Source organism: Microcaecilia unicolor, chromosome 8, assembly GCF_901765095.1.
Source record: "Microcaecilia unicolor chromosome 8, aMicUni1.1, whole genome shotgun sequence".
In the NCBI taxonomy this organism is placed as follows: domain Eukaryota; kingdom Metazoa; phylum Chordata; class Amphibia; order Gymnophiona; family Siphonopidae; genus Microcaecilia; species Microcaecilia unicolor.
In genome coordinates this window covers 5,564,624-5,591,137 of record NC_044038.1, presented here as the reverse complement: position 1 = coordinate 5,591,137, position 26,514 = coordinate 5,564,624, and the positions used below count along the sequence as shown (strand labels likewise).

The window sequence follows — 26,514 nt, the reverse complement described above, 5'->3', positions numbered from 1 at the left end:
AAAGATGTACCCCTGTCCCTGCATTTCTCCATGGACAAGCAGGATAAGTCAGCCACACACTGGTGACATTATCTGGTAGCAGCATAAACAGACTAGCTCTCCATGAAGACTTTCTGAGCATGTGCAAGACCACCCCTCACCATAGTGCCCACCCATTTCCACCTCAATCTGTTCTATCCACCCTGCTAGGTGGATGGATCTTTCTGCTCTCCTTTCTTTACTTTTCATCTTCCTCTTAAAGTACATTCCTTCTCACTCTTCCTTATGCTATTTACTCCCCGGGTCTGATGAAGAAAAGTAGATCTGTCCCCTAGGTAATGTTTCCCTCAGGATGGACAATGAAGACCCAGTGATCCTGCCACATGGATCTGGGAGACCCTCTCTCCATGATGCCATCTCCCTTGGACTCTCAAGGAAAGTAGAGACTGCCAGGACCTCTTTTCTGCTGAATCCACGACACGGCGGCTTCAAATGCTGTACCCCCGCATGACATATGATAATACTAACCTCCTATACTGGGTCTTCTCAGGAAAAGCAGCAGGAATTCAGGCTTCCATCATCCATAAGGAGCTCAAGGCATCACTAATGGCTTAGTGTGATTACCATATATTTGCCAGGTACTTGTGACCTGGCTTGACCGCTGTTGGAAACAGGATACTGGACTTGATGGACGATTGGCCTGACCCAGTACGTTCTTACCATCCATTAGAAGCTTAGGGCACCACTAGTGAATAGTGAGGTTACCCCTATATTATGGATGATATAAGGTAACCTCACTACACCACTGATAATATCTTAAGGTCCTAATGGATGATATAGGTCAGGGGTAGGCAACTTCGGTCCTTGAGAGCCGCAGGCAGGTCAGGTTTTCAGGATATCCACAATGAATATGCAGGAGATAGATTTGCATACCATGGAGGCAGTGCTTGCAAATCTATCTCCTGCATATTCATTGTGGATATCCTGAAAACCTGACCTGCCTGCGGCTCTCGAGGACCGGAGTTGCCTACCCCTGATATAGGGTAACCTCACTATGCCATTAGTGATGCCTTGAGCTCCTTATAGATATCATTAATGGCATTACCCTATATCATCCATTAGGACCTCAGGATATCACTAGTGGCATAGTGAGAGTACCCTATATCATCCATAAGGAGCTGTGCTCAACTCCAACACACTCAGGTACCTCATTCATACTTTCAAACAGCAAAATCAGACTCCCCCTGTGCCAAGCCCCCAATCCATACAGTGTTCTCTAGTTCTCCTTCACCCATTTTGGATATGTTACTACTATTTGCGGGACACTTACAGCTCTCCCAAATATAATGCCCTCCCTCAGGGGGTCTACAGAGAGCTAGACAGCCCATAGGTCCCCTTTATTAACTAAAGGAGCCCCAATGCAGATCTCCCTTTAGCCTATCTATAGTTGGGGCAGAATAGCTCCACTATAGAACTTACTGATTTCCATAATTCTAGGACAAGGGGTTCCATGGCCAAGATAAGCAAGACTCCTTAATACAGGATATGCAGAAAGGAGTGCTTATACCTAAACCTCAAGCCTGGTAATTCTGTCACTGAAGCTGCTGTCTTTTCCTATAACCCTTGCCTATTCCTAAGCATCTAAGCAAGATGTGAGCAAGCTCAGGGTCTCACATGCACTCGATCCATACTTGTCCCTCCCTAAAGTTGTTTCATTTTTTTGCTTTTACTCATTGATTACTTCTACCATTGGGGTCCCCTCCAGTGGACGGTGCCCCTTTCTTACGTACTTTGATCCTGCAAGGACCTCATATCTACTCTAGACTAAAGCAATCCCATCCCCTGATTCTACATTGAAGTAATGTCCCCACCCTTCAGCTGGACATAAACCAAGCATCATAAGCAACCTGTATACAATCCAGAGCACCAGGCCTTAGCTCTTGCGATGCCTTCCTCTGCTCTCAGGCAGAAAGGAGGGTCTTTCACTGACCAAAGTTTTCACATTAGGAACGCCCATACAAAATGGTGTGTTTGTATTGTGTACAACCCTACACAACACAATGCAGGCCTGGATGTGTTCTCTGTAGCTTTCTCAAGATGGCTCTCAATCTGTAGCTGTGCCATGTTGAGGTCTCCATCATTCTCCTTGTCTACCCTTGCATGATTTTCCTTTACGCAGCTTCATCCCACCACAGCACGCCACACAGGTTGTAAAAGGTAACATAGTAAATGACGGCAGATAAAGACCTATATGGTCCATCCAGTCTGCCCAACAAGATAAACTAATTTTACATGGTATGTGATACTTTATACCCGAGTTTGATTTGTTCTTGCCATTCTCAGGGCACAGACAGTAGAAGTCTGCCCAGTACTGTTCTTGAACTAAGTTCTGAAGCTAACGTCGAAACCCCTTAAAATTTACACTCCAGCCCATCTGTCACGCCCCTTACCTCCTCTTCAGCGGGGCTCTCCAGCGGTGCGGGAACATTCACCGTTTCTACGGGTCCAGCACTTCGGGGCGGTGCTGCGCCCTTCTGCGGCCCTTTCCAGTGCAGTGCGCGCGCCCGGGTTCCCCATGTCGCTTTGGAACTTCCGAGGTTGCTTGCGACCTCCAACCCGCCTTCCTGCTCCCCGGGCAGGCTTCTGCGCCCCTCCCCTCACTGCCTTCCTGACCTGTCAAGCTCTCCTTCTCCAGCTGCCTCCTGTTGACGTCAGACGCCTGCACTACTTCAGGAGAGCTTTCCTCTGCATTATTGCTTCGGCTTCTAGTTGGTAAGCGTTTATCTTCACTGTGTTCTGCCTGTGTTCCTGGTTCTTGACCTTGCTTGTACCTGGATTACTCTCTCGTCTGCTGCCTGCCTGTAAGACCTTCCTTGTACCCAAATTACTCTCCCATCCGCTGCCTGCCTGTAAGACCTTGCTTGTACCTGGATTACTCTCTTGTCTGCTGTCTGCCTGTAAAACCTTGCTTGTACCTGGATTACTCTTTCGTCTGCTGCCTGCCTGTAAGACCTTGCTTGTACCTGGATTACTCCCTCGTCTGCTGCCTGACTGTAATGCCTTGCTTGTCCCTGGATTACTCTTTCGTCTGCTGCCTGCCTGCCTGTAAAACCCTGCTTGTACCTGGATTACTCTCTCGTCTGCTGCCTGCCTGTAAGACCTTGCTTGTACCTGGATTACTGCCTTGTCTGCTGCCTGCCTGTAAGACCTTGCTTGTACCTAGATTACTCTCTCGTCTGTTGCCTGCCTGTAAAACCTTGCTTGTCCCTGGATTACTCTCTCATCTGCTGCCTGCCTGTAAGACCTTGCTTGTACCTGGATTACTCTCTCGTCTTCTGCCTGCCTGTAAGACCCTGCTTGTACCTGGATTACTCTCTCGTCTGCTGCCTGCCTGTAAGACCTTGCTTGTACCTGGATCTCTCCTTGCCAGCTGCCTGCCTGTTGAACTGTTGCCTGTACTCAGGCAACTCCCTTCTACTCTCCTCTGGCTGGTTTCCTCAGCGCCCCTCTCATCTTCTTTCTACATAAGTTCTGTCGGCCGCCCGCACCTGGGGGCTCAACCCCCGGGGAACGGCGGTCACTGCGGTCACTGCAGGTGAACCTCGGGGTTGCTCGGCCGCCAAGCAGAGTCAGGGTGCGTACCCTCGCACTCAGCAGTGCTCTATTTGGTACAAATAACTCACAAACCTGACACCATCCCTATCTATTCAGTCACAATCAGGGCATAGACCATAGAAGTCTGCCCATCTCCCATTTTGTTTCCCAATTACCGGCATCGCCACCCAATCTCCACTAAGATTCCACGGAACCATTCCTTCTAAACAGGATTCCTTTGTGTTTATCCCACGCATGTTTGAATTCCATTACCATTTTCATTTCCACCACCTCCCGTGGGTGAGCACACATTTCTTTAATAAGAGAAGGGGTCCCTCATATATTTTCTATACAGTACTGCACACATCTAATAGCACTATAGAAATGATAAATAATAGTAGTATATGATACCCCTTCACAGTCCTCAGCTTGGGAGTCACCTATTTATGGCTCATTCATCCTAGCTGTCCATGGTGAAAGTGAGGTTACTTACCTGTAACAGAGGTTCTCCATGGACAGCAGGATAAGTCAACCACACAAAACCATCCACTTCCCCTCTAGGATAAAGCTGCTACAGCTGAGGTGGGACTAGGATTGTGGCGGGGGATGGTTTGCACATGCTCAGAGAAGCCTTTTTGGGTTTCTTTTTCCTGAGCTATAGGAGTTAGTCCATTTATGGCACCATGGGATGACATCACCAGTGTGTACCTGACTTATCCTGCAGTCCACAGAGAACCCTTGTTACAAGTAAGTAAAATCACTTTCTCTACCCTTGTGGTACAATAGCCTAGTGGTTAGAGTAGTAGGTTATCAAGGTTAATGGGACATGCTTGTTAGAGCACACCTAGAATTGATGTAAGATCTCTTCATTTTTTTTAATCAATAGGAATATGTGAAAATCGCAAATGTTTGAAAATTGGGGAAAAGGATAAAACATGATCTGAAAACAAACCAAACTTTTTTCCAGGCCCATCCCTAGTGGGTTCAAATCTAATTTTGCCCACTGATGCTCCTAATGACCACGAGCAAATTACTTCACCTCCCTGCAAGAAATTAGAGTGTAAGCTTTCTGGGGCCAGGAAATACCTACCCAGAAAGTTACTAATATTGAGCTCAGATTTAGAAAACTGAGTAATCAAATCCATGCTTAAACCAAGCAGCCCCCTATCTTCTGTCCCTAGAAGGTAAAGTCTGAAGTCTGTAAAATTCAGGTGGTACAGAATGAACAAATTAATTTAGTTTGGGACTACATGGTAAGGTGAACTGCAATGGGGCTGCAGAATCCAACAGGGGAATAGAGACTGGGATAGAGAGATACTGTCCTTTGAAAATGACATCAACATTATACAGCTGTGTGTCACTTCCCCTCCAAAATGACAAAAGTAACAGTGTCATCTTGCCACATTAACATGCCGTGATGTTAGCAAAATGCATGCATTGTAAACTTACAGGAGTGCTGATATGAAACATACTAGGAGAAATTAAACAATAGAAAAGGGAAAAATCCAAAATGACATGCATGAGGATATAAAATACATTTCTTTCCCATTCATATCCCTAGGACATTGGGGTTGCAGGATTTTACCCCCAGGCTGGCCTATGCTGCAGTGCTAAAGATGCAGAAACACACCACAGACAAGGGCAAACTGCACTGCCCCAGGGTGCAGCAGAAGGTGTCCCCCACAACTTCATCCCTGGTGCTGCAAAATTTTGGGGGTTACAAGGTCTGTCCCTTGTAAGGAGCATGTTGCAGTTGCCTTGGGTAGCATGATCTGACTCCCAGCTGAGACATGCAACATTTGCCCCAGGTAGCTGGCTCTGACCCCCTGGAAGGGACAAGCTGCAATCCTGGATTGCAGGATCTTGGTTGAGACACATTACATAGCCTCCGGTGGAGCTGTAAGATCTTGGCCCCCTGGAAGCATAAAGTCAGCTTTTCAAAATGATTGGTGAGTGGTAAATGCAACATAAGTGAACCCTTTTTGACCACAGTGAAGGAAAGAGCTCATTCAATATTGGGAGTGTTCAGTAATCAAAGGGTTGGCAGCTGTGCCTGGAAGGGATAGTTACATAGCCCAGGGTTGCAGGATCTTGGTCCCCTGAAAGGGACAAGTTGCTTTTCTACGGGGCTGCAGGATCTATGCTCCCTGGAGGGGACACATTGCATTGCATTTACCAGAGAATGCAGGATCTCAGCCCCCTGGAAGGGCCACATTGCATTGCATTTGTCCGGAGATGCAGGATCTCAACCCCCTGGAAGGGACACATTGCATTGCATTTGCCAGAGAATGCAGGATCTCAGGCCCCTGGAAGGGCCACATTGCATTGCATTTGCCCAGGGATGCAGGATCTCAGCCCCCTGGAAGGGCCACATTGCATTGCATTTGCCAGAGAATGCAGGATCTCAGCCCCCTGGAAGGGCCACATTGCATTGCATTTGTCCGGAGATGCAGGATCTCAACCCCCTGGAAGGGACACATTGCATTGCATTTGCCAGAGAATGCAGGATCTCAGGCCCCTGGAAGGGCCACATTGCATTGCATTTGGCCAGGGATGCAGGATCTCAGCCCCCTGGAAGGGCCACATTGCATTGCATTTGTCCGGAGATGCAGGATCTCAACCCCCTGGAAGGGCCACATTGCATTGCATTTGCCCAGGGATGCAGGATCTCAGCCCCCTGGAAGGGCCACATTGCATTGCATTTGTCCGGAGATGCAGGATCTCAACCCCCTGGAAGGGACACATTGCATTGCATTTGCCAGAGAATGCAGGATCTCAGGCCCCTGGAAGGGCCACATTGCATTGCATTTGCCCAGGGATGCAGGATCTCAGCCCCCTGGAAGGGCCACATTGCATTGCATTTGCCAGAGAATGCAGGATCTCAGCCCCCTGGAAGGGCCACATTGCATTGCATTTGTCCGGAGATGCAGGATCTCAACCCCCTGGAAGGGCCACATTGCATTGCATTTGCCCAGGGATGCAGGATCTCAGCCCCCTGGAAGGGCCACATTTCATTGCATTTGCCTGGAGATGCAGGATCTCAGCCCCCTGGAAGGGCCACATTGCATTGCATTTGCCCAGGGATGCAGGATCTCAGCCCCCTGGAAGGGCCACATTTCATTGCATTTGCCTGGAGATGCAGGATCTCAGCCCCCTGGAAGGGCCACATTGCATCGCCTTTGCCGGCAGTGTTGCAGGATTTCGGTGGCCCTGGAAGGGACACGTTGCATTTGTCCGGGGTTGCAAGGTTTCGACCCCCCCCCCCCCCCCCCCCCCCCCGAAAGGACACGTTGCATCGCTTTTACCCGAGATCACACTGCTCAGTGCCTCTGGGCTGCCCCTGACAGCAACTGGGCGCATGCGCAGATCGCGCGGACAGTATGGCGGCGGCCGAGGACACGTCGGATGTGAGACGGCGCAGACCCGCTTCTCCCCCGGCGCAGGCAGAGGCGACCCAGAGCCCCACCACCTCCTCCCCGGCCCAGGACCGGCCGCCCTGCCCCCTCCGGACCGGCACTTTCTGGCTGACCCGGATAGTGTTGCTGAGGGCCTTAGCCTTCATCTACTGTGAGTGAGTCGCGCGCTGAGACCGGTCGGGGCCACGAGACCCCCCCCCACCCAACCCCCCCCATCACTGACAAGGGCCCTGCCCCCAAGAGCTGCTCTCCTAGGGCGTACTAGGCAGTGCCTAGGGCGCCTTTTTAGAGCTTTAATTCGTAAGAGCCAACTTTTCAAAATCATTCTTCTGAGCCTAACGGAAATGACCCCTCCCTGGACCCAGTCAAGGCTCCTATGAATCAAAGGCTCCCCCAAGCCCTGCAAAATCTGACTACCACCCCCCCCCCATCACTGACAAGGGCCCTGCCCCCAAGAGCTGCTCTCCTAGGGCGTAGTAGGCAATGCCTAGGGCGCCTTTTAGAGCTTTAATTCGTAAGAGCCAACTTTTCAAAATCATTGGGGGGGGGGGGGGGTTCTGAGCCTAACGGAAATGACCCCTCCCTGGACCCAGTCAAGGCTCCTATGAATCAAAGGCTCCCCCAAGCCCTGCAAAATCTGACTACCCCCCCCCCTCCATCACTGACAAGGGCCCTGCCCCCAAGAGCTGCTCTCCTAGGGCGTAGTAGGCAATGCCTAGGGCGCCTTTTAGAGCTTTAATTCGTAAGAGCCAACTTTTCAAAATCATTGGGGGGGGGGGGGGGTTCTGAGCCTAACGGAAATGACCCCTCCCTGGACCCAGTCAAGGCTCCTATGAATCAAAGGCCCCCCCAAGCCCTGCAAAATCTGACTACCACCCCCCCCCCCCCCATCACTGACACGGGCCCTGCCCCCAAGAGCTGCTATCCCAGGGCGTACTAGGCAGTGCCTAGGGCGCCTTTTAGAGCTTTAATTCGTAAGAGCCAACTTTTCAAAATCATTCTTCTGAGCCTAACGGAAATGACCCCTCCCTGGACCCAGTCAAGGCTCCTATGAATCAAAGGCTCCCCCAAGCCCTGCAAAATCTGACTACCACCCCCCCCCCCCCCATCACTGACACGGGCCCTGCCCCCAAGAGCTGCTATCCCAGGGCGTACTAGGCAGTGCCTAGGGCGCCTTTTAGAGCTTTAATTCGTAAGAGCCAACTTTTCAAAATCATTCTTCTGAGCCTAACGGAAATGACCCCTCCCTGGACCCAGTCAAGGCTCCTATGAATCAAAGGCTCCCCCAAGCCCTGCAAAATCTGACTACCCCCCCCCCCATCACTGACACGGGCCCTGCCCCCAAGAGCTGCTATCCCAGGGCGAACTAGGCAATGCCTAGGGCCTCTCTCAGAGCTTTAATTCGTAAGAGCCAACTTTTTCAAAATCATTGGGGGGGGGGGGTTCTGAGCCTAACGGAAATGACCCCTCCCTGGACCCAGTCAAGGCTCCTATGAATCAAAGGCTCCCCCAAGCCCTGCAAAATCTGACTACCACCCCCCCCCCCCCATCACTGACACGGGCCCTGCCCCCAAGAGCTGCTATCCCAGGGCGAACTAGGCAATGCCTAGGGCCTCTCTCAGAGCTTTAATTCGTAAGAGCCAACTTTTTCAAAATCATTGGGGGGGGGGGGGGTTCTGAGCCTAACGGAAATGACCCCTCCCTGGACCCAGTCAAGGCTCCTATGAATCAAAGGCTCCCCCAAGCCCTGCAAAATCTGACTACCACCCCCCCCCCCCATCACTGACACGGGCCCTGCCCCCAAGAGCTGCTATCCCAGGGCGAACTAGGTAATGCCTAGGGCCTCTCTCAGAGCTTTAATTCGTAAGAGCCAACTTTTTCAAAATCATTGGGGGGGGGGGGGTTCTGAGCCTAACGGAAATGACCCCTCCCTGGACCCAGTCAAGGCTCCTATGAATCAAAGGCTCCCCCAAGGCACAGGATCGCCCTGCAAAATCTGACCCCCCCCCCCCCATGGGAGCAGCACCTCTGACCTCTGCCCACAGACCAACGTAGAGCCCAGTTTATTTAAATTATGATGGGGCCCACCCCAGGTTTAAGCCTGCCCTGGGAGACCCCCAAAGCCCACTGGCAGGTTCAAGTGTTAGGCAAGCCGGGGCTCTGCGCAGAAATTTGGGAGGTTGCCTAAAAGCCTTACAGGTCTGTGACTCCTTCAGTGTCAGGCAGGCTTGGGGTCTCAGGGCAATTGCCCTGGGCAGGCTGTGGGCCCCCTGTGACATGAGAACCCAGGGTAATTGCCCTGGTTGTCCCCAACATCCCCACCCTCTAGGTCTGCAGTGAGAGGGTGTTGGAAAAGTTTTGGATACTGTTCCTGGAGGAAAATCAGATTAACTGTTATTAAAGTAGACATGGGGAAAGTCATGGCTTATTCCTGGGGACAAGCAGCATAGGATCTAGCTATCTTTTAGGATCCTGCCAGGTACTTGTGACCCGTACTGGCCTGTATGGCAATGCTTATGTTCACAGAGGCTCCCTGGATATGGATTCATTGCTTTTCCTGCATTCCCTCCACCTCCAGTGCTCCTGCCATCATGGAGCTATTCGGATCCCAGGATCCTACCGCTCTGCCATCAGGTACATCCTGCTGCCTCCCAGATTCCTTATAATGCAAGCTGATACATTCCAGCAAACAAAAACAAATAAATTGTTTGGTTTATAACACTGCTTATTTGCAAGGCATCGCTCTGAGTTTTAGTATAGCAAACAGGTTTTTCATTTCTGCCCTGCCTCTGTAGCAACCATTGCAGTGTCAGACCACAGTAAACACACTACGTATCAAAGGTTGGCAATATCTCTTCTCACATAACAAAACCCAACTGGGTTTTTAAATTTATTTTTATTGGAGTAATAATATATACCCAACTATTACAATGAAAAAATTGTAAACCTAGGCAACACGCTACCTCATGACAACACTGACATCGAAAACTTCCTTAATGAGTTGGATCCAACCACTGGAGAATACCCAGCTGACCGAACCTGGTTAAACTTCGCCCTCCTTACTGTCGATACAGTTACACAAGCGATCAGCAGGTTCTCCAACACTCACTGCAAACTAGATACCTGTCCCAACTACCTAATGAAATCAGCCCCTCACCGTTTCATAGCAGACCTCACATCCCACCTAAACTACATGCTTCAGCATGGTCTCTTCCCTAAGGAAAATGGCAACATCCTACTCACCCCGATACCAAAAGACACCAAGAAAACCCCCCAAATGAAATCACTAACTACCATCCAGTAGCATCCATCCCATTGTCAGTCAAACTTATAAACAGCATGGTAGCCAAACAACTTACAGAATATATAAACAAATTCTCAATATTACATGAATCCGACCTCATGTGCAACTTTCTTTAAAATCACTTTACTTTCTAACTGTTCCTACTTTCTTACCCTTCTATACGTTACATCTTTGCTTTACCCTTTGCTATCACCTATAATGTTCTACTACGTATTGTGTTGACATTGTAAATAGTATACCATGCCATACTTTGTATTGTTTTGAATATTTTTACTGCTGTAATTGTCTATTGCTCAGGCTTGATGTATTCTTACTGTACACCGCCTTGAGTGAATTCCTTCAAAAAGGCGGTAAATAAATCCTAATAAATAAATTAATCACAAACAGGTTTTCGCCCCCTCCACAGCACAGAAACAGTACTACTCACCCTCCTAGCCAAATTCAAGCAGGAAATAGCAATAGGCAAAAACATCCTCCTCCAATTCAACATGTCTAGTGCATTCGACATGGTAAACCATAATATATTAATAAGATTACTAGATAAGTTCGGGATTGGTGGAAACATACTTAGCTGGATCAAGGGTTTCCTAACCACAAGAACATATCAAGTAAAATCAAACTCAAACCTATCACCGTGGAAAGCAGACTGCGGAGTACCACAAGGATCACCGCTATCACTGATCCTCTTCAACCTAATGATGACCCCACTAGCCAAGTCCTTATCCAACCAAGGCCTTAACCCTTTCATCTATGCAGACGATGTCACAATATTCATTCCTTACAAATCTAACCTGACGGAAATCACCAACGAAATCAAGAACAGCTTGAACATCATGGACTCTTGGGCTAATGCATTTCAACTAAAACTCAACAAAGAAAAAACACACTGTCTCATCCTCTCATCCCAACACAGCGCGGACAACCCCACAATCATCAACACCCCAGATTACACCCTCCCCCTCTCAGACAGCCTTAAAATCCTCGGCGTTACTATGGACCGCTACTTAACACTAGAGAGCCAAGTGACATCCACGACAAAGAAAATGTTCCACTCAATGTGGAATTTCAAACGCGTGAAGCAATTCTTCCCGAGGGAAACATTTTGCAACCTGGTACAATCAATGGTACTAAGCCATGCAGACTACTGCAATGGGATCTATGCGGGATGTAAAGAACAAACCTTAACGAAACATCAAACCGCTCAAAACACGGCAGCTAGGCATATCTTCGGAAAAACGTGATTTGAAAGCGCAAAACCCCTCAGTGAAAAACTACACTGGCTCCCAATCAAAGAACACATTGCTTTCAAAATCTTCACTCTGGTTCACAAAATTATCTACGGTGAAGCCCAGGGATACATGACAGACCTGATCGACCTACCAACTAGAAACACTCCCGAATCAACACGAACGTACCTAAATCTGCACTTCCCAAGCTGCAAAGGACTCAAATACAAATCAACGTACGCATCCAGTTTTTCCTACATTAGCACACAACTGTGGAACGCATTACCAAAAGTCTTGAAAACTACGTACAATCACCTAAACTTCCGGAAAACACTAAAAACTAACCTGTTTAAAAAGGCATACCCGGCCGATCCAACATAAATGCCTGATCCCTGCAACACTACAAAACTGAAGTACGTAATGGACATAACACAACTCTTCCGTTATATGATGCCATAATGTGGCTATGCCACGTGAACTTTATCTTACCACAACATCACTTTGTATTTGTTCACACCGGAGTCTGCAAACGCCCTTTCTGGTACTATGTAAGCTACATTGAGCCTACAAATAGGTGGGAAAATGTGGGATAAGATCTACATCTGACAAGATTTTACACTGTAAATTAATGCTTAACCTTATCTGTGAGATAAAGCTGCATATAACGGTGATCAGAAATCTTCACCAATAGCTGGGGTGGAAAAATTGCTGAGACCCTGAAAATGGTGCCTAACAGAGCTCAGTAGGAGATACTGCAGGGGACCAGGGCTTGAGCTGAGCTGCCAACACTTCCGTTTAGTTTATTAAACTCTTCCATATTCTGCTTTTGATCTAAGGATCCAGTGGGTTCAGGAGGAGCTGGTGCCACTATAGGCTACAGGGAGGGTTGAGAGACAAAAACATTTACAAAGAAAATCAAATGGTAGACAAAAGCCCAAAATCTGAATTGGCACGTGAAAAAGGATGTAAAAATACCAAAAACAAAGAAGACAAACAAGAACCAAAAATGGTGTCAGGAAAAATTAACGTATTGCTTTGACCCCTAAAAATGTTGCCTTATGCTCAGGTTTTGTAAACATTTTTCCACCCGTGTCTGGGGCAGTCCAGTGATTGGGGTTCCCTTCCTCTGACATGTAATATACGCTCACTCCGATTCCACAAGCACTGGTATGTGGCAGACGTGATGCCCCCGCACTACATGTGGCAGAAGGTTTTCAGCACTTAACACTTGGTTTTCTGCCACATATGACCAACTGTCCGCAAACCCTTCTCGCACGTAGCAGCTGGGTTGGGTCAGGCACAATGACAGCAGCTCCAGTTCCAGGGAGAGCCAGCTCACATCACAAAAAGCGTCCCCACATTTGGCACTCTCTACAGGCAGCTGGCAGTCTTCGTTCAGAAGAGAAGGGTTGTTCTGAATGAGCCACAGGATGGAGCATCGTTGTAATGCTTAGGAGATGTGAGGTCTGTGGGCCTGAGTTATAGAACTTTAGAAAGAAAATGATTGCAGAAAAAGACTTCATGGGTTGTCTAGTCGTCTTTTCTGTCTCTGCTCCTCCCACCCCCACCCCCCCACACACACCTTGGAGCTCTACCTGCACAAATATTTATCCCCTTTGACAAAATGCTTCATAGTGCACATTCTTGCAAAGGAGCTTGTATTCCTGGTTAATATTTTTCTGGTTTGGGGGGGGTGGTTTGGACGGCTCTGAGGGTACAGAAGGGAAAAGGTTTTGTGATTTGTGGGTTCTGAGGGATGGTGGGAGAGGGAACTCTTACATTTTTGTAATATGTAAAGAATCGGGGTCAAACAGAATCATACACTCTGTTCAGTGCAAGGAGAGGTCGTTCTTAAGGCCTTACATAAACGGATGACTTCTCATCTCTTGTGTCTCCAAGTTCACTCCACACTGTCCGCTTCCGAAAGCACAAATCACCCAGCAGTATGATTAAAAATATAATTTTTAGGGCAATATTAAAAGTTAATAGACCCCTTTTACTTAAGGTACAGTATACATAAGACAAAAACAAAAGAAAAAAAAACCCCAAACAACAAATCAAAATAAAAGCCACAGTTTCAGAGGCTGGGAGTTAAACACACTAAGGGGGTCGTTTACAAAGCCAAGCTAGCGTTTTTAGCTTGTGCTAAAAATCAGCTGGCAGTAAACGCTGAGATGCCCATTGTATTCCTATGGTGTTTCAGCGTTTACTGCCAGCTGATTTTTAGTACATGCTAAAAATGTGTGGCTTTGTAAACGACCCTCTAAGTCTTCTGTGTTCTTCTCTCCTTTCACCCGTGGACCCTTCCAGAATATATCCTCTCCTTTGGTTGCTTCTCTTTACAACTCCTGGGCTGAATTCTTAGCAGAACTTCATCTCTTCAGATCCTTGTGAAACTGTGAACCTCCACTTGCTGTGTCTCCCCTGTGGGTTCCCAAAACCTGGTCCTGGAGGCACCCTAACCAGTCAGGTTTCCAGGATACCCACAATGAATATTCATGAGAGACAGATGCATGCACATCTCTGTCATGAATATTCATTGTGGATGTCTTGAAAATCTAACTGGCTGGGGTGCCTCCAGGATCAGGTTTTGGAACCACTGATGTAAGAATTGCCATACAGGTTTATACCCAAATTCCATCTAGCCCAGTATCCTGTTTGCAGCAGTGGCCAATCCAGGTCACAAGTACCTGGCAGAATCCTAAGAAGTAAGCAGTGACTTTCCCCCAGTCTACCTTAATGGCAGTTTATGGACTTTTCCTCCAGAAACATGCTTAAAGTTGAGAGCTTAACTATTCATTGAGTGAACAAAATTATTTTCTCCCTATTTATTTTAAAAGTATTTTCATGTAACTTCATGAAGTGTCCTCTAGTCTTCGTATTTTTTGAAAGAGTATGCAATCTATTCATGTCTATGTGTTCTACTCTACTCAGGATTTTGTAGACCTTTAACGTATCCTCCAGCTCTCTCTTCTTGTATATATATATATCAAACATATAAATGGCGAGTGTCGTACTCACTCGCAAATGCGCAGTAGAGACCCTCTGCCCCGCCCCCGCGTCAATACATGATGACGGGGGCGGAACAGAGAGGGTCTCTACTGCGCATTTGCGAGGGACGAAATCGCAGTCACTAACGCTCCACCCACCCGGAGTCGCCGCCGCCACCCACCCTCCACCCGGCCGGGCCCTCGCTCCGCTATTGAAACAGCGAGGGAACGCAGCACACAGCTCTGCTCTGCTGAGCTGCCGCCCTTCCTTCTTCTTCTCTGCCTGTGTCCCGCCCTCGACGACGTTACATCACACGAGGGCGGGACACAGGCAGAGAAGAAGAAGGAAGGCCGACGGCACGCAGCTCAGCAGAGCAGAGCTGTGTGCTGCGTTCCCTCGCTGTTTCAATAGCGGAGCGAGGGCCCGGCCGGGTGGAGGGGTGGCAGCGACTCGGGGGGGGGGGGCGAGCTCGGCGATGGGAAGGGGCTTTCAACCCCCCCTTTCCTATACTAGCCCGTTTTTACGGGCTCTACGGCTAGTATATATATATATATATAATTTTTTTTGAGGTGACCAGAATTGCACACAAGGTGAGGTCGCACCATGGAGTGATACAGAAGCATTATAAGATTCTTTGTCTTATTTCTATCTCTTTCTAACATTGTTTGCTTTTTTTGGCTACAATCACACACTGAATAAATTTCAATGTGGGTGGTGATTCCTAATGTGGAACGTAGCATCAGGTAACTATAATTTTGGATTATCCTTCCCAACGTGCATCACTTTTCAGTTGTCCACGTTAAATTTCATCTGCCATTTGGAAGCTCAGTCTTCCAACCTTCTAAGGTCTTCCTGTAGTTTCTCACATTCTACATGTGATTTAACCATTTAGAATAGTTTTATGCCGTCTTCTGATTTAATCACCTCGTTCCCATTTCCAGAGCTTTTCCCTCCAAAACTCTCCTTTTTATAATCTCCGTGATATCACAACTCCTCTCCTGGCTTTCCTTGTAGGGAGCCAGCTAGTAAAATCCTTAATAATGATACCATTAAACAGAGACGGGCAAAATAGTACCCCTGCCACTAACTAATACACCAAATCTATTTCATATACAGTGGGGGAAATAAGTATTTGATCCCTTGCTGATTTTGTAAGTTTGCCCACTGACAAAGACATGAGCAGCCCATAATTGAAGGGTAGGTTATTGGTAACAGTGAGAGATAGCACATCACAAATTAAATCCGGAAAATCACATTGTGGAAAGTATATGAATTTATTTGCATTCTGCAGAGGGAAATAAGTATTTGATCCCTCTGGCAAACAAGACCTAATACTTGGTGGCAAAACCCTTGTTGGCAAGCACAGCGGTCAGACGTCTTCTGTAGTTGATGATGAGGTTTGCACACATGTCAGGAGGAATTTTGGTCCACTCCTCTTTGCAGATCATCTCTAAATCATTAAGAGTTCTGGGCTGTCGCTTGGCAACTCGCAGCTTCAGCTCCCTCCATATGTTTTCAATGGGATTAAGGTCTGGTGACTGGCTAGGCCACTCCATGACCCTAATGTGCTTCTTCCTGAGCCACTCCTTTGTTGCCTTGGCTGTATGTTTTGGGTCATTGTCGTGCTGGAAGACCCAGCCACGACCCATTTTTAAGGCCCTGGCGGAGGGAAGGAGGTTGTCACTCAGAATTGTACGGTACATGGCCCCATCCATTCTCCCATTGATGCGGTGAAGTAGTCCTGTGCCCTTAGCAGAGAAACACCCCCAAAACATAACATTTCCACCTCCATGCTTGACAGTGGGGACGGTGTTCTTTGGGTCATAGGCAGCATTTCTCTTCCTCCAAACACGGCGAGTTGAGTTCATGCCAAAGAGCTCAATTTTTGTCTCATCTGACCACAGCACCTTCTCCCATTCACTCTCGGCATCATCCAGGTGTTCACTGGCAAACTTCAGACGGGCCGTCACATGTGCCTTCCGGAGCAGGGGGACCTTGCGGGCACTGCAGGATTGCAATCCGTTATGTCGTAATGTGTTACCAATGGTTTTCGTGGTGACAGTGGTCCCAGCTGCCTTGAGATCATTGACAAGTTCCCCCCTTGTAGTTGTAGGCTGATTTCTAACCTTCCTCATGATCAAGGATACCCCACGAGGTGAGATTTTGCGTGGAGCCCCAGATCTTTGTCGATTGACAGTCATTTTGTACTTCTTCCATTTTCTTACTATGGCACCAACAGTTGTCTCCTTCTCGCCCAGCGTCTTACTGATGGTTTTGTAGCCCATTCCAGCCTTGTGCAGGTGTATGATCTTGTCCCTGACATCCTTAGACAGCTCCTTGCTCTTGGCCATTTTGTAGAGGTTAGAGTCTGACTGATTCACTGAGTCTGTGGACAGGTGTCTTTCATACAGGTGACCATTGCCGACAGCTGTCTGTCATGCAGGTAACGAGTTGATTTGGAGCATCTACCTGGTCTGTAGGGGCCAGATCTCTTACTGGTTGGTGGGGGATCAAATACTTATTTCCCTCTGCAGAATGCAAATAAATTCATATACTTTCCACAATGTGATTTTCCGGATTTAATTTGTGATGTGCTATCTCTCACTGTTACCAATAACCTACCCTTCAATTATGGGCTGCTCATGTCTTTGTCAGTGGGCAAACTTACAAAATCAGCAAGGGATCAAATACTTATTTCCCCCACTGTATATTGCAAGTCACCAAATACAGCTTAACACCAGGGCACTTGGTGATCCTGTGGTCACATTTCTTTCCTCTTTGTTAATGAAAATACATGCAAATGCTATGTTCGTATTTGCCAGCAATATGGTTTAGCTTTCTGAATGACTCTGCTGTGCAGGCATAGCTCTGGGTTGCGTCCTTAAAATTCTGGATATCTTTGGTTGCCAGAGGTGACCAGTAGGTTAATTAGGAAGAGGGGAACATAATCTAATGAAGGTAGGCACAAGAGTTCCCCCCTGCCACTGACATGCCGTAGGAGCCTGAGCAAATATCTTTTAATCCGTGTTCTGCTGGGATCTAGTTGAAAACAAGACATTCATTTGAATCTCTTTCCTGGTTGACTATTAGTTTGGTTTCATTTGTATGAGACTTTAAATTATATTTAAAAGAAACGCTTAGCTATCTTGAAAATATTCCATTCATTTCTGTAGAAATTTTCAGATGCAGATGTCATGAGATCTCATTTTGCTCTGTTTCCTTAGAATTTCAGATGATTTTTCACTGGTGCTTAGGGACCTTGGAGCAAGGAAGTAACAATAAACACAAGTGGATCCCTTGGTAGGGAAATTAGAGCAGGGGCCTTGGCCAGATGTCTAATGTTGAGGGAAGCGAGTGTGGTTACTTGTGATAGGGGAGCTCTTGGCCTGATTAAAAGGAACAGCGTACCAAGTAATTGGACCAGTACTGGTTTGTGAAGCAGAGGAATGTTAGGAAAAGATCGAAGGCCGCTGAGATCCCAGGGAAGGTGGGAGAAAGAAGACTGGTTTGGTTAGATACATAGAAAAGAGTCGAAGGAAGGTTCTGGAAATGCGAGGGGTGGGGAAATGCCCAGAGGCCAATCAAAAGGAGATGTGTTTCAGTGTCACCATGATATTGAGGACTGGGTTCAAGCAAGAGACCACACTTTACCGGCTGATGTGGTGGAGTGTGGCTGGGATCAGAGAGGCTACATGAATGGGAAGCCATGTTTGTTTTATCTGGATCTACTCTCATGAGACAGTTCTCTCCTTTTCTCTAGTGATGCAAACTTTGAAAAGAAGCCTTCTGAATTTTACATTCTGCTGGTGGTTGCTTTTGTGACCAGAACGCCAGCGTAATTAGCTGACTGGAAGGTTGCCCTTCCTCATCAGATCGGAAATAAGCAAATGTTGGTAGATGACAGTATATATAAGTGAAACATCAAAGCATTTCAGTGACAGTCTAACAGGATGGGGGTGGATAGGTGAGAGTCAGGGAGACAGGAGAGCACTGCAATTTACAAAGCAATACAATTTTATGCTTTGTAATGGGCTAGAAAACCCAGATCTTTGTTAAGTCCTATCTGGTGGGTGTCAAAATATTTAATCATTTTGACTTCAAAGGTCTTACGTTCCTGTATTGTTTGAAAGTTCCCTTTCAGGATCCTTACCATGAAATCACTGGTACAGTGTTCTGGTTTTGTAAAGTGTTGTCCCACAGGCGTGACATCTTTGTTTGTACTGGCATTTTTCATATGATGTCTATGTAAATTAAATCTCTTCTTTAGCATCTGACTTGTTTCTCCAATGTAGCAGCCTTTGTCGCACTTTTTACACTGAATGATATATACCACATTGGAAGATGAGCACGTGAAAGATTCCTTTATGTTGAATATTTTTCCTTTGTGAATGATTGTGGGGTCCTGTGAGATATTTTGGCATAGTTTGCAGCTGGATATATTGCAAGATTGTGTGCCGTTCTCTTCTTTTTGAGTCTGTGTTGGGAGCTTACTTCTGGTTAGCTTGTGTTTTAAGTTGGGTGGCTGTCGGAAGGCCAGCACTGGTGGGGATGGGAATCTCTCTTTCAGTAATTCATCCTCCTGGAGCAGAGGCTGCAGATCTTTTATGATTTTTCTTAATTTGTCCAGCTCTGGGTTGTATGTCACTATGAGGGGGATTCTGTCTGTGGCTTTTTTTACTTTGTATTGTAGCAGATTTTCCCTGGGTGTTTTGAGGGAGGAGGCAATATTCTTGGAGATTATTTTGGGGTTGTAGCCTTTCTGTTCGAAGGATGCAGTCAGGATTTCAAGGTGTCTGTCTCTGTCCCTTGGGTCAGAGCAGATACGGTGGTATCTTGTGGCTTGGCTGTAAATAATGGATCTTTTTGTATGTGAAGGGTGGAAGCTGGAGTTGTGGAGGTAGCTGCATTTGTCTGTGGGTTTCTTGTATATTGATGTTTGTATATAGCCATCGCTGTGATCTTTGTGATAAATCAGGCCTTCAAACTCCGACTAGTAGGGACCGAAGCCATTTCATGAGAACAGTTATTATTGTAAATTCCATTCAGTTGTGTGGATTTTTTGTATCTAATTGAAAAGATTCCCTTCTGACGCTGCACCTGCATCCTTACAGAGCCCTAAGCTCAGCTGGTGCAGCTGTTGAGATGCAGCAATAGTTAACTGACAGGGGACGATCGATTTTCCACCGCACTGTAATAGAAGATCCCAGGAGAACCCCTTTCAGTGTTACACAAATTAAAGAAATATGTTTAGCTGCTAACAAAAATCATCTCGCTTCTAGAAATATGTCATTTTTTTATCTACAATATTAGCAAAATTCGCCCCTTCCTTTCTGAGTATGCTGCCAGAACCCTTGTCACCTCTCGCTTGGACTATTGCAATTTACTTCTCACTGGTCTTCTGCTCAGCCATCTCTCTCCTCTCCAATCTGTCCAAAATTCTGCGGCATGACTTATTTTCCGCCAGAATCGTTATACCCACACTAGCCCGCTCCTCAAATCACTTCACTGGCTCCCTGTCCGCTTCCGCATTCAGTTTAAACTTCTCGTACTGACCTTTAAATGCATCCATTCTGCAGCCACCCATTACCTCTCCACTCTCATCTCTCCCTACATTCCTCCCCGTGAACTCCGCTCACTAGACAAATCTCTCTTGTCGTCCCCCTTCTCCTCCACTGCTAACTCCAGGCTTCGTTCGTTTTCCCTCGCAGCACCTTATGCCTGGAATAGACTTCCTGGACCTATATGTCTAGCTCCATCTCTACCTGTTTTCAAATCTATGCTGAAAACCCACCTTTTCACTGCTGCTTTTTAGCGCCCATTAATTCCCTCACCCGTAACTGTCTTGACTGTATTATTTAGATTGTAAGCTCTTTTGAGCAGGGACTGTCTCTGTATCAGGTGTTCAGCGCTGCGTGCGTCTGGTAGCGCTATACAAATGCTAATAATAATAATAATAAGTATGTGTGTGTTTTCATGTTTCTGGTGCCAAGATTGCTGAGTTGTCAAAATATATATCAAAATGTATTGTTCCATGCTCAGAATGGACTTCCTGGCCAGGCCTAAGCATCTAAGGGGTATTTTACAAAAGTACGGTAGTGTTTTTAACGCACGCTAATGATTAGCATGCATGCTAAACGCTAGAGACGCCCATAGGTGTGCACTAAAAACACTAGTGCACCTTTGTAAAAGGACCCTTCTGCTGTAATAAAAGTCTGGAATTCATTAAGTACATAAGCATCGCCATGCTGGGACAGACCAAGGGTCCATCGAGCCCAGCACCCTGTCACCGACAGCGGCCAAAAGAACAAGCAATTTGTCCCGCCCATCCTAGAAGTACTGTATCCCCTCGTCCATTCAATAACATTCTATGGCTTTTTCCTCCAGGAAGCTGTCCAACCCTTTTTTGAAGTCCGCTAAGTTTAACTGCCTTAACCACCTTTTCCGGCAGCGAATTCCAGAGTTTAACTACGTGTTGAGTGAAGAAAAATTTCCTCCGATTCGTTTTAAATTTACTACATTGCAGCTTCATCGCATGCTCCCTTCTCCTAGTATTTTTGGAAAGCGTAAACAGATGCTCCACATCGACCTGTTCCATTCCACTCATTATCTTATAGACCTCTGTCATATTTCCCCTCAGCCGCCTTTTCTCCAAGCTGAAGAGCCCCAGCCTCTTCAGCCTATCCTGATATGGAAGTCGTCCCATCCCCTATATCATCTTTGTCACCCTTCTCTGCACCTTTTCTAATTCCACTATATTTTTTTTGAGGTGCGGCAACCAGAATTGCACACAATACTCGAGGTGTGGTCGCACCATGAAGCGATACAATGGCAGAATAATATCCTTATTTTTGTTTTCCATCCCTTTCCTAATGATACCCAACATTCTATTTGCTTTCCTAGCCGCAGCAGCACATTGAGTAGAAGTTTTCAACGTATCGTCAACGACGACACCTAGATCCCTGATGTAGTTATAGTTTGGGTTCCTCTTTCCCACGTGCATCACTTTGCACTTGTTCACATTAAACATCATCTGCCATTTAGATGCCCAGTCTCCCAATCTCGTAAGGTCCTTTTGTAGTTTTTCACAATCTTCCCACGATTTGACTACTTTGAATAACTTTGTGTCATCGGCAAATTTGATTACCTCACTAGTTACCCCCATCTCTAGGTCATTTATGAATATGACCTAGAGATGGGGACATTTTTGAAAGAAACGTCCAAGTTGCGATTTGGACGTCTTTACAAAACGTCCAAATCCAGGGGCGTGGAAACCCGTATTTTTGAAAAAAGATGGATGCCCATCTTTTGTTTCAAAAATACCGTCAGAGACGTCCAAATCCTTAAATTTGGACGTCCCTAGACATGGACGGTTTTGACTTTCGGCGATTTTCGAAACCAAAGACTTCCAAAAACGTCTAAATGCAAGCCATTTGGTTGTGGGAGGAGCTAGCATTTGTAGTGCACTGCTGCCCCTGACATGCCAGGACACCAACCGGGCACCCTAGAGGGCACTGCAGTGGACTTCATTTGGATGTTTTTGACATGGACGTCTTTGGTTTTGAAAATAATAGCTCCCTCACTTTGTGTGCTGAACCCTCCAGAACCCCCCCAAAACCCACTACCCACAACTGTACATCACTAACATAGCCCTTACGGGTGAAGGGGGCACCTATATATGGGTACAGTGGGTTTGTGGTGGACTTTGGAGAGCTCGCTGTTTCCTCCAAAAATGTAACAGGTAGGGGGGTATGGGCCTGGGTCCACCTGTCTGAAGTCCACTGCAGTACCCACTAAAACTGCTCCAGGGACCTGCATGTGCTGGCATGGACCTGAGTATGACATCTGAGGCTGGCACGAAATATTTTTAAAGATGTTCTTTGAGGGTGGAGTGACTACTGGGGGAGTAATGGGAGGTCATCCCTGATTCCGTCCGGTGGTTATCTGGTCATTTCGGGCACCTTTTTGTGCCTTATTTGTAAGATAAAAACACGCCCCGGTGAAAACGTCCAAGTGTTCGTCAGGGACATCCTTGCTTTTTTCAATTATGGGTCAAAGACGTCCAAATGTTAGGCACGCCCAAGTCCCGCCTTCTTTACGCCTCCGACATGCCCCCTTGAAATTTTGACGTCCTTGTGACGGACTGCAGTTGGAGAAGTCCAAAATCGGGTTTCGATTATACTGATTTGGACATTTCTGTGAGCCCAATAGTGGAATTAGAAAAGGTGCAGGGAGAGACAACGAAAATGATAAAGGGGATGGGACGACTTCCCTATGAGGAAAGGCTAAAGCGGTTAGGGTTCTTCAGCTTGGAGAAGAGATGGCTGAGGGGAGATATGATAGAGGTCTATAAAATAATGAGTGGAGTGGAACAGGTAGATGTGAATCATTTGTTTACTCTTTCCAAAAATACTAGGACTAGGGGGCACACAACAAAGCTACAAAGTAGTACATTTAAAACAAACCGGGGAAACTTTTTTTTCACTCAGTGTGTAATTAAACTCTGGAATTTGTTGCGAGAGAATGTGGTAAAAGCAGTTAGTTTAGCAAGGTTTAAAAAAGGTTTGGATAATTTCTAAAAGAAAAGTGCATAAGCCATTATTTAGACGGACTTGGGAAAATGCACTTCTTATTTCTTGGAAAAGCAGCATAAAATCTGTTTTACTGTTCTGGGATCTTGCCAGGTACTTGTGACCTGGATTGTCCACTGTTGGAAGCAGGATACTGGGCTTGATAGACCTTTGGTCTGTCCCAGTATGGCAATGCTTATGTTCTGATAGGAACGCAGACACACACACACATACATACACAAAGTAACCCTTCTTTTTAATTTTCATTTTCTCTGTCTAGTTGTGGCATTTTTGGTGGCTTTCCATCAGAACAAGCAATTAATAGGTGATCAGGGCCTACTGCCATGCAAGCTGTACCTGAAGAACGTTCAACACTATTTTGGAGGAAAAGTCAACCTGGCCAGCTTCAGCTATGCGCCTACGCTTCTCTGGTTCACGGATTGGTCTTCAATGGACACCAGCTTGGATTGCCTTTCTCTCCTTGGCCTGGCAATTTCAGCTTTTGTTTTGCTAACCGGATCGGCTAACATGATAATTATGACTGTTTTGTGGATTCTCTACCATTCAATTGTCAGTGTTGGGCAGATCTGGTAAGTGTGATAAAACTTCTACCCCCCCTTTCCCTTACGATTATATAGTAAGTTATTTCTCAGTTCTGTGTTGACTCATACTGCAAATCATTTTGCCACTTTGGGGGGGGGGGGGGGGGGGTGGTGGGTTGAAATTTTTATATGGCGACAAAAAAAAAGCGTAATTCTGTAAGCCACGCTTAAAGTTAGGCGCGGTTTATAGAATAGCGCTTATGCCTGGGAATCACACCTAACTTTGGGTGCGGCCATTTACACCAACTGAAACGCGGTGCAAATCTTTGCGCCTAAATTGGGCGCATTTCTGTAACTACGCGTGTTAATTTTAGAAATGCCCCCGTTCTGCCCATGACCCTCCCATTTCCGCACCCCCCTTTTGAACTCGCGCATAAAATTTAGGGGCGTATATTTCAATTAAATTAGTGATGACAATTGTTGGTTAAGCCAATTATCAGCGCTAATTAGCTCATTTGATTAAATTGCTTGTGCAATTTTTAGTGACTTTTTATTGAACTAGGGGTCAGATGTGCAGTTATTGTATTTATATGGGTAATCAGAACTGTGATGTTTTAAATGCTTCGACGTTAGCTTCAGAACTTAGTACAAGAACAGTGCTGGGCAGACTTCTACGATCTGTGCCCTGAGAATGGCAAGGACAAATCACACTCTGGTATAAAGTATCACATACCATGTCAAATGAGTTTATCTTGTTGGGCAGACTGGATGGACCATTCAGGTCTTTATCTGCCGTCGTTTACTATGTTACTATGCATCCTGGTTTCACTTATACACTTAGCCTGGCTGTGGTTAGCGCTTTCCCAAGAGGTCGTGAAAAGTGTTATCTGTGCTAATTGACAGTGCACTGAGGGTTGCTTCTATTACTGGCTGCTTCCAATGAGGCCCTCGGAGGGAGCGTGATAGGAGGCTATTCTGCAATGCTTTCTGGGTGCCTAACGTTTAAGCAGTCACACTTAACGCTAGTTGTAGAGCTGGTTTAAGTGCACATTATTCTGTAAGTTATGCACGTAGGTGGGCGTCCCGCCTGTGTCCTGGCCATGCTCTGCCCTGTGTCCTCCCCCTTGCACCTGTGCACTATAAAAGTTACGCAATATTTGTAGACTAGCATTTAGGTGCCATTGTGGTCTTCATGTGTGTAACGTGTTGAAATGGGAGCACCTGGGTTCTAGACGTACTCTTGGAAACACAATTGTATAGGCAGCTGTGTGTATGAGTGTTTAGAATACTAGCACTTCTGTGTCTTACGGGGTAGATTCATTAATAGGTGTGTAGATTTGGGTGCGGTAAAAGGGAAGCCTCGCCTTCCTGCAGGAAATGTCCATGCGGCAAGTAAAGCACTTGCCATGCGGCCATTTCAGAGGGGGGGGGGGAGCCCTTATTTCCACCCATTGAGGTGGCGGTAGGGCTCCCCCCCCAGAAATGGCTTTGTGGCAACCGGACAGCACGTGGCACTACCTGATTACCGCCGGGTACACTGCGATGCTACAAAAATAAATACATTTTTGTAGTGCCAGAAATGATGGCGCACTAGGGGTGGGACATACCACCGGGCTGCTGTGGTAGCCCAGCAGTACTTCCTGTATAGCGAGCTGTAAGCCCGCTTTGGGCTTACTGCCGCTTATTTTTTATTTATTTTATTTATTTGTTACATTTGTATCCCACATTTTCCCACCTATTTGTAGGCTCAATGTGGCTTACATAGTACCAGCGAGGCATTTGCAGACTCCGGTGTGAACAAATATAAAGTGATGTTGTGGTAAACGTAAAAGGAGCCCTCGGTGTTTGCAGAAATCAGGGCCCCTAAAGTAAATTTGACCTTCACTGAAGGACATTGTAGTGCTCAGCAAAGCAATTTGCTACCTTCACAGTGGCTGGCTGTTTCCCTAAGGTGCTTGCTTTATTTTGAAGTAGTTAAGCAAGCAAAACAAGGTCAGGTTCTACAGCACAGTAATTACAATAGATCCCAGTTTTCCCTTGCAAATTTGATGTTTCCTCCAACAAAAGGTGCAAATGATTTGAGGCTAGTTGTGTTCATAAGCAAAAGATGTAACAGTGCCACATGTAAAAATAAAATTTGTCTCTGCCGCTACTTTGTAATTACATCTGATTCACGGTTGGATAAAGGTAATCCAATTACCTAACTCGGGGGTCCTTTTACAAAGGCGCGCTAGCGTTTTTAGTGTGCGCTAAATGCTAGAAACGGCCATATATTCCTACAGGCCTGTTTAGCGTGTGCTAATCATTAGCCTTCACTAGAAACGCTAATGGACCTGTTTGGATAACTGCGCAGGATTCTATGATTTTCCCCTTCAGTCCCAGTAAACTACAAGGAATTCAGTTCTGACCTATAAATCAAATGCTTCCCAAATCTGTATCCAATGCACCCCCATAACAGTGGCGTAGCTGTGGGGGGCCATGGGGGCCTGGGCCCCCCAAGTTGGCTCTGGGGCCCCCGGAATTGGCTGGTGGGGGTCCCTGACCCAAATCCCTGTCAGCTGAAGTGTTTATCTGTCCCGCGCTGGTGTCGCACTTGCTTCCTCTCTTGTTTTCAGTGTGCCGTGCACTGCATGCTTGTTTTAATGAAACTGAGCATTTGCGAGAGAGCATGCTCAGTTTCATTAAAACGAGCGTTTAGTGTACGGTGCGCTGAAAACAGGAGAGGAAGCAAGTGCGAGACCAGCGCGGGACAGATAAACACTTCAGCTGACAGGGATTTGGGTCGGGGACCCCCACCAGCCAATCCGGGGGCCCCAGAGCCAACTCTCACCGACCTTATTCAACTTAATGATGATACCCTTGGCCAAACTACTATCAAACCAAAACCTTAACCCA

General features: G+C 46.7%; 1 protein-coding gene across 1 annotated transcript in view; it reads left to right on the top strand.

The window, feature by feature from the left end:
- The first annotated feature begins 6,952 nt into the window (after positions 1 to 6,952).
- LMF1 (lipase maturation factor 1) overlaps positions 6,953 to 26,514 on the top strand; it is a 403,232-nt gene continuing 383,670 nt past the window's right edge. The window contains exons 1-2 of the mRNA XM_030211700.1: positions 6,953 to 7,140; positions 23,358 to 23,667. Of these exons, the coding sequence (XP_030067560.1) occupies positions 6,954 to 7,140; positions 23,358 to 23,667 (497 nt within the window). The 5' untranslated portion in view covers position 6,953. The remainder of the gene's footprint in view (positions 7,141 to 23,357; positions 23,668 to 26,514) is intronic.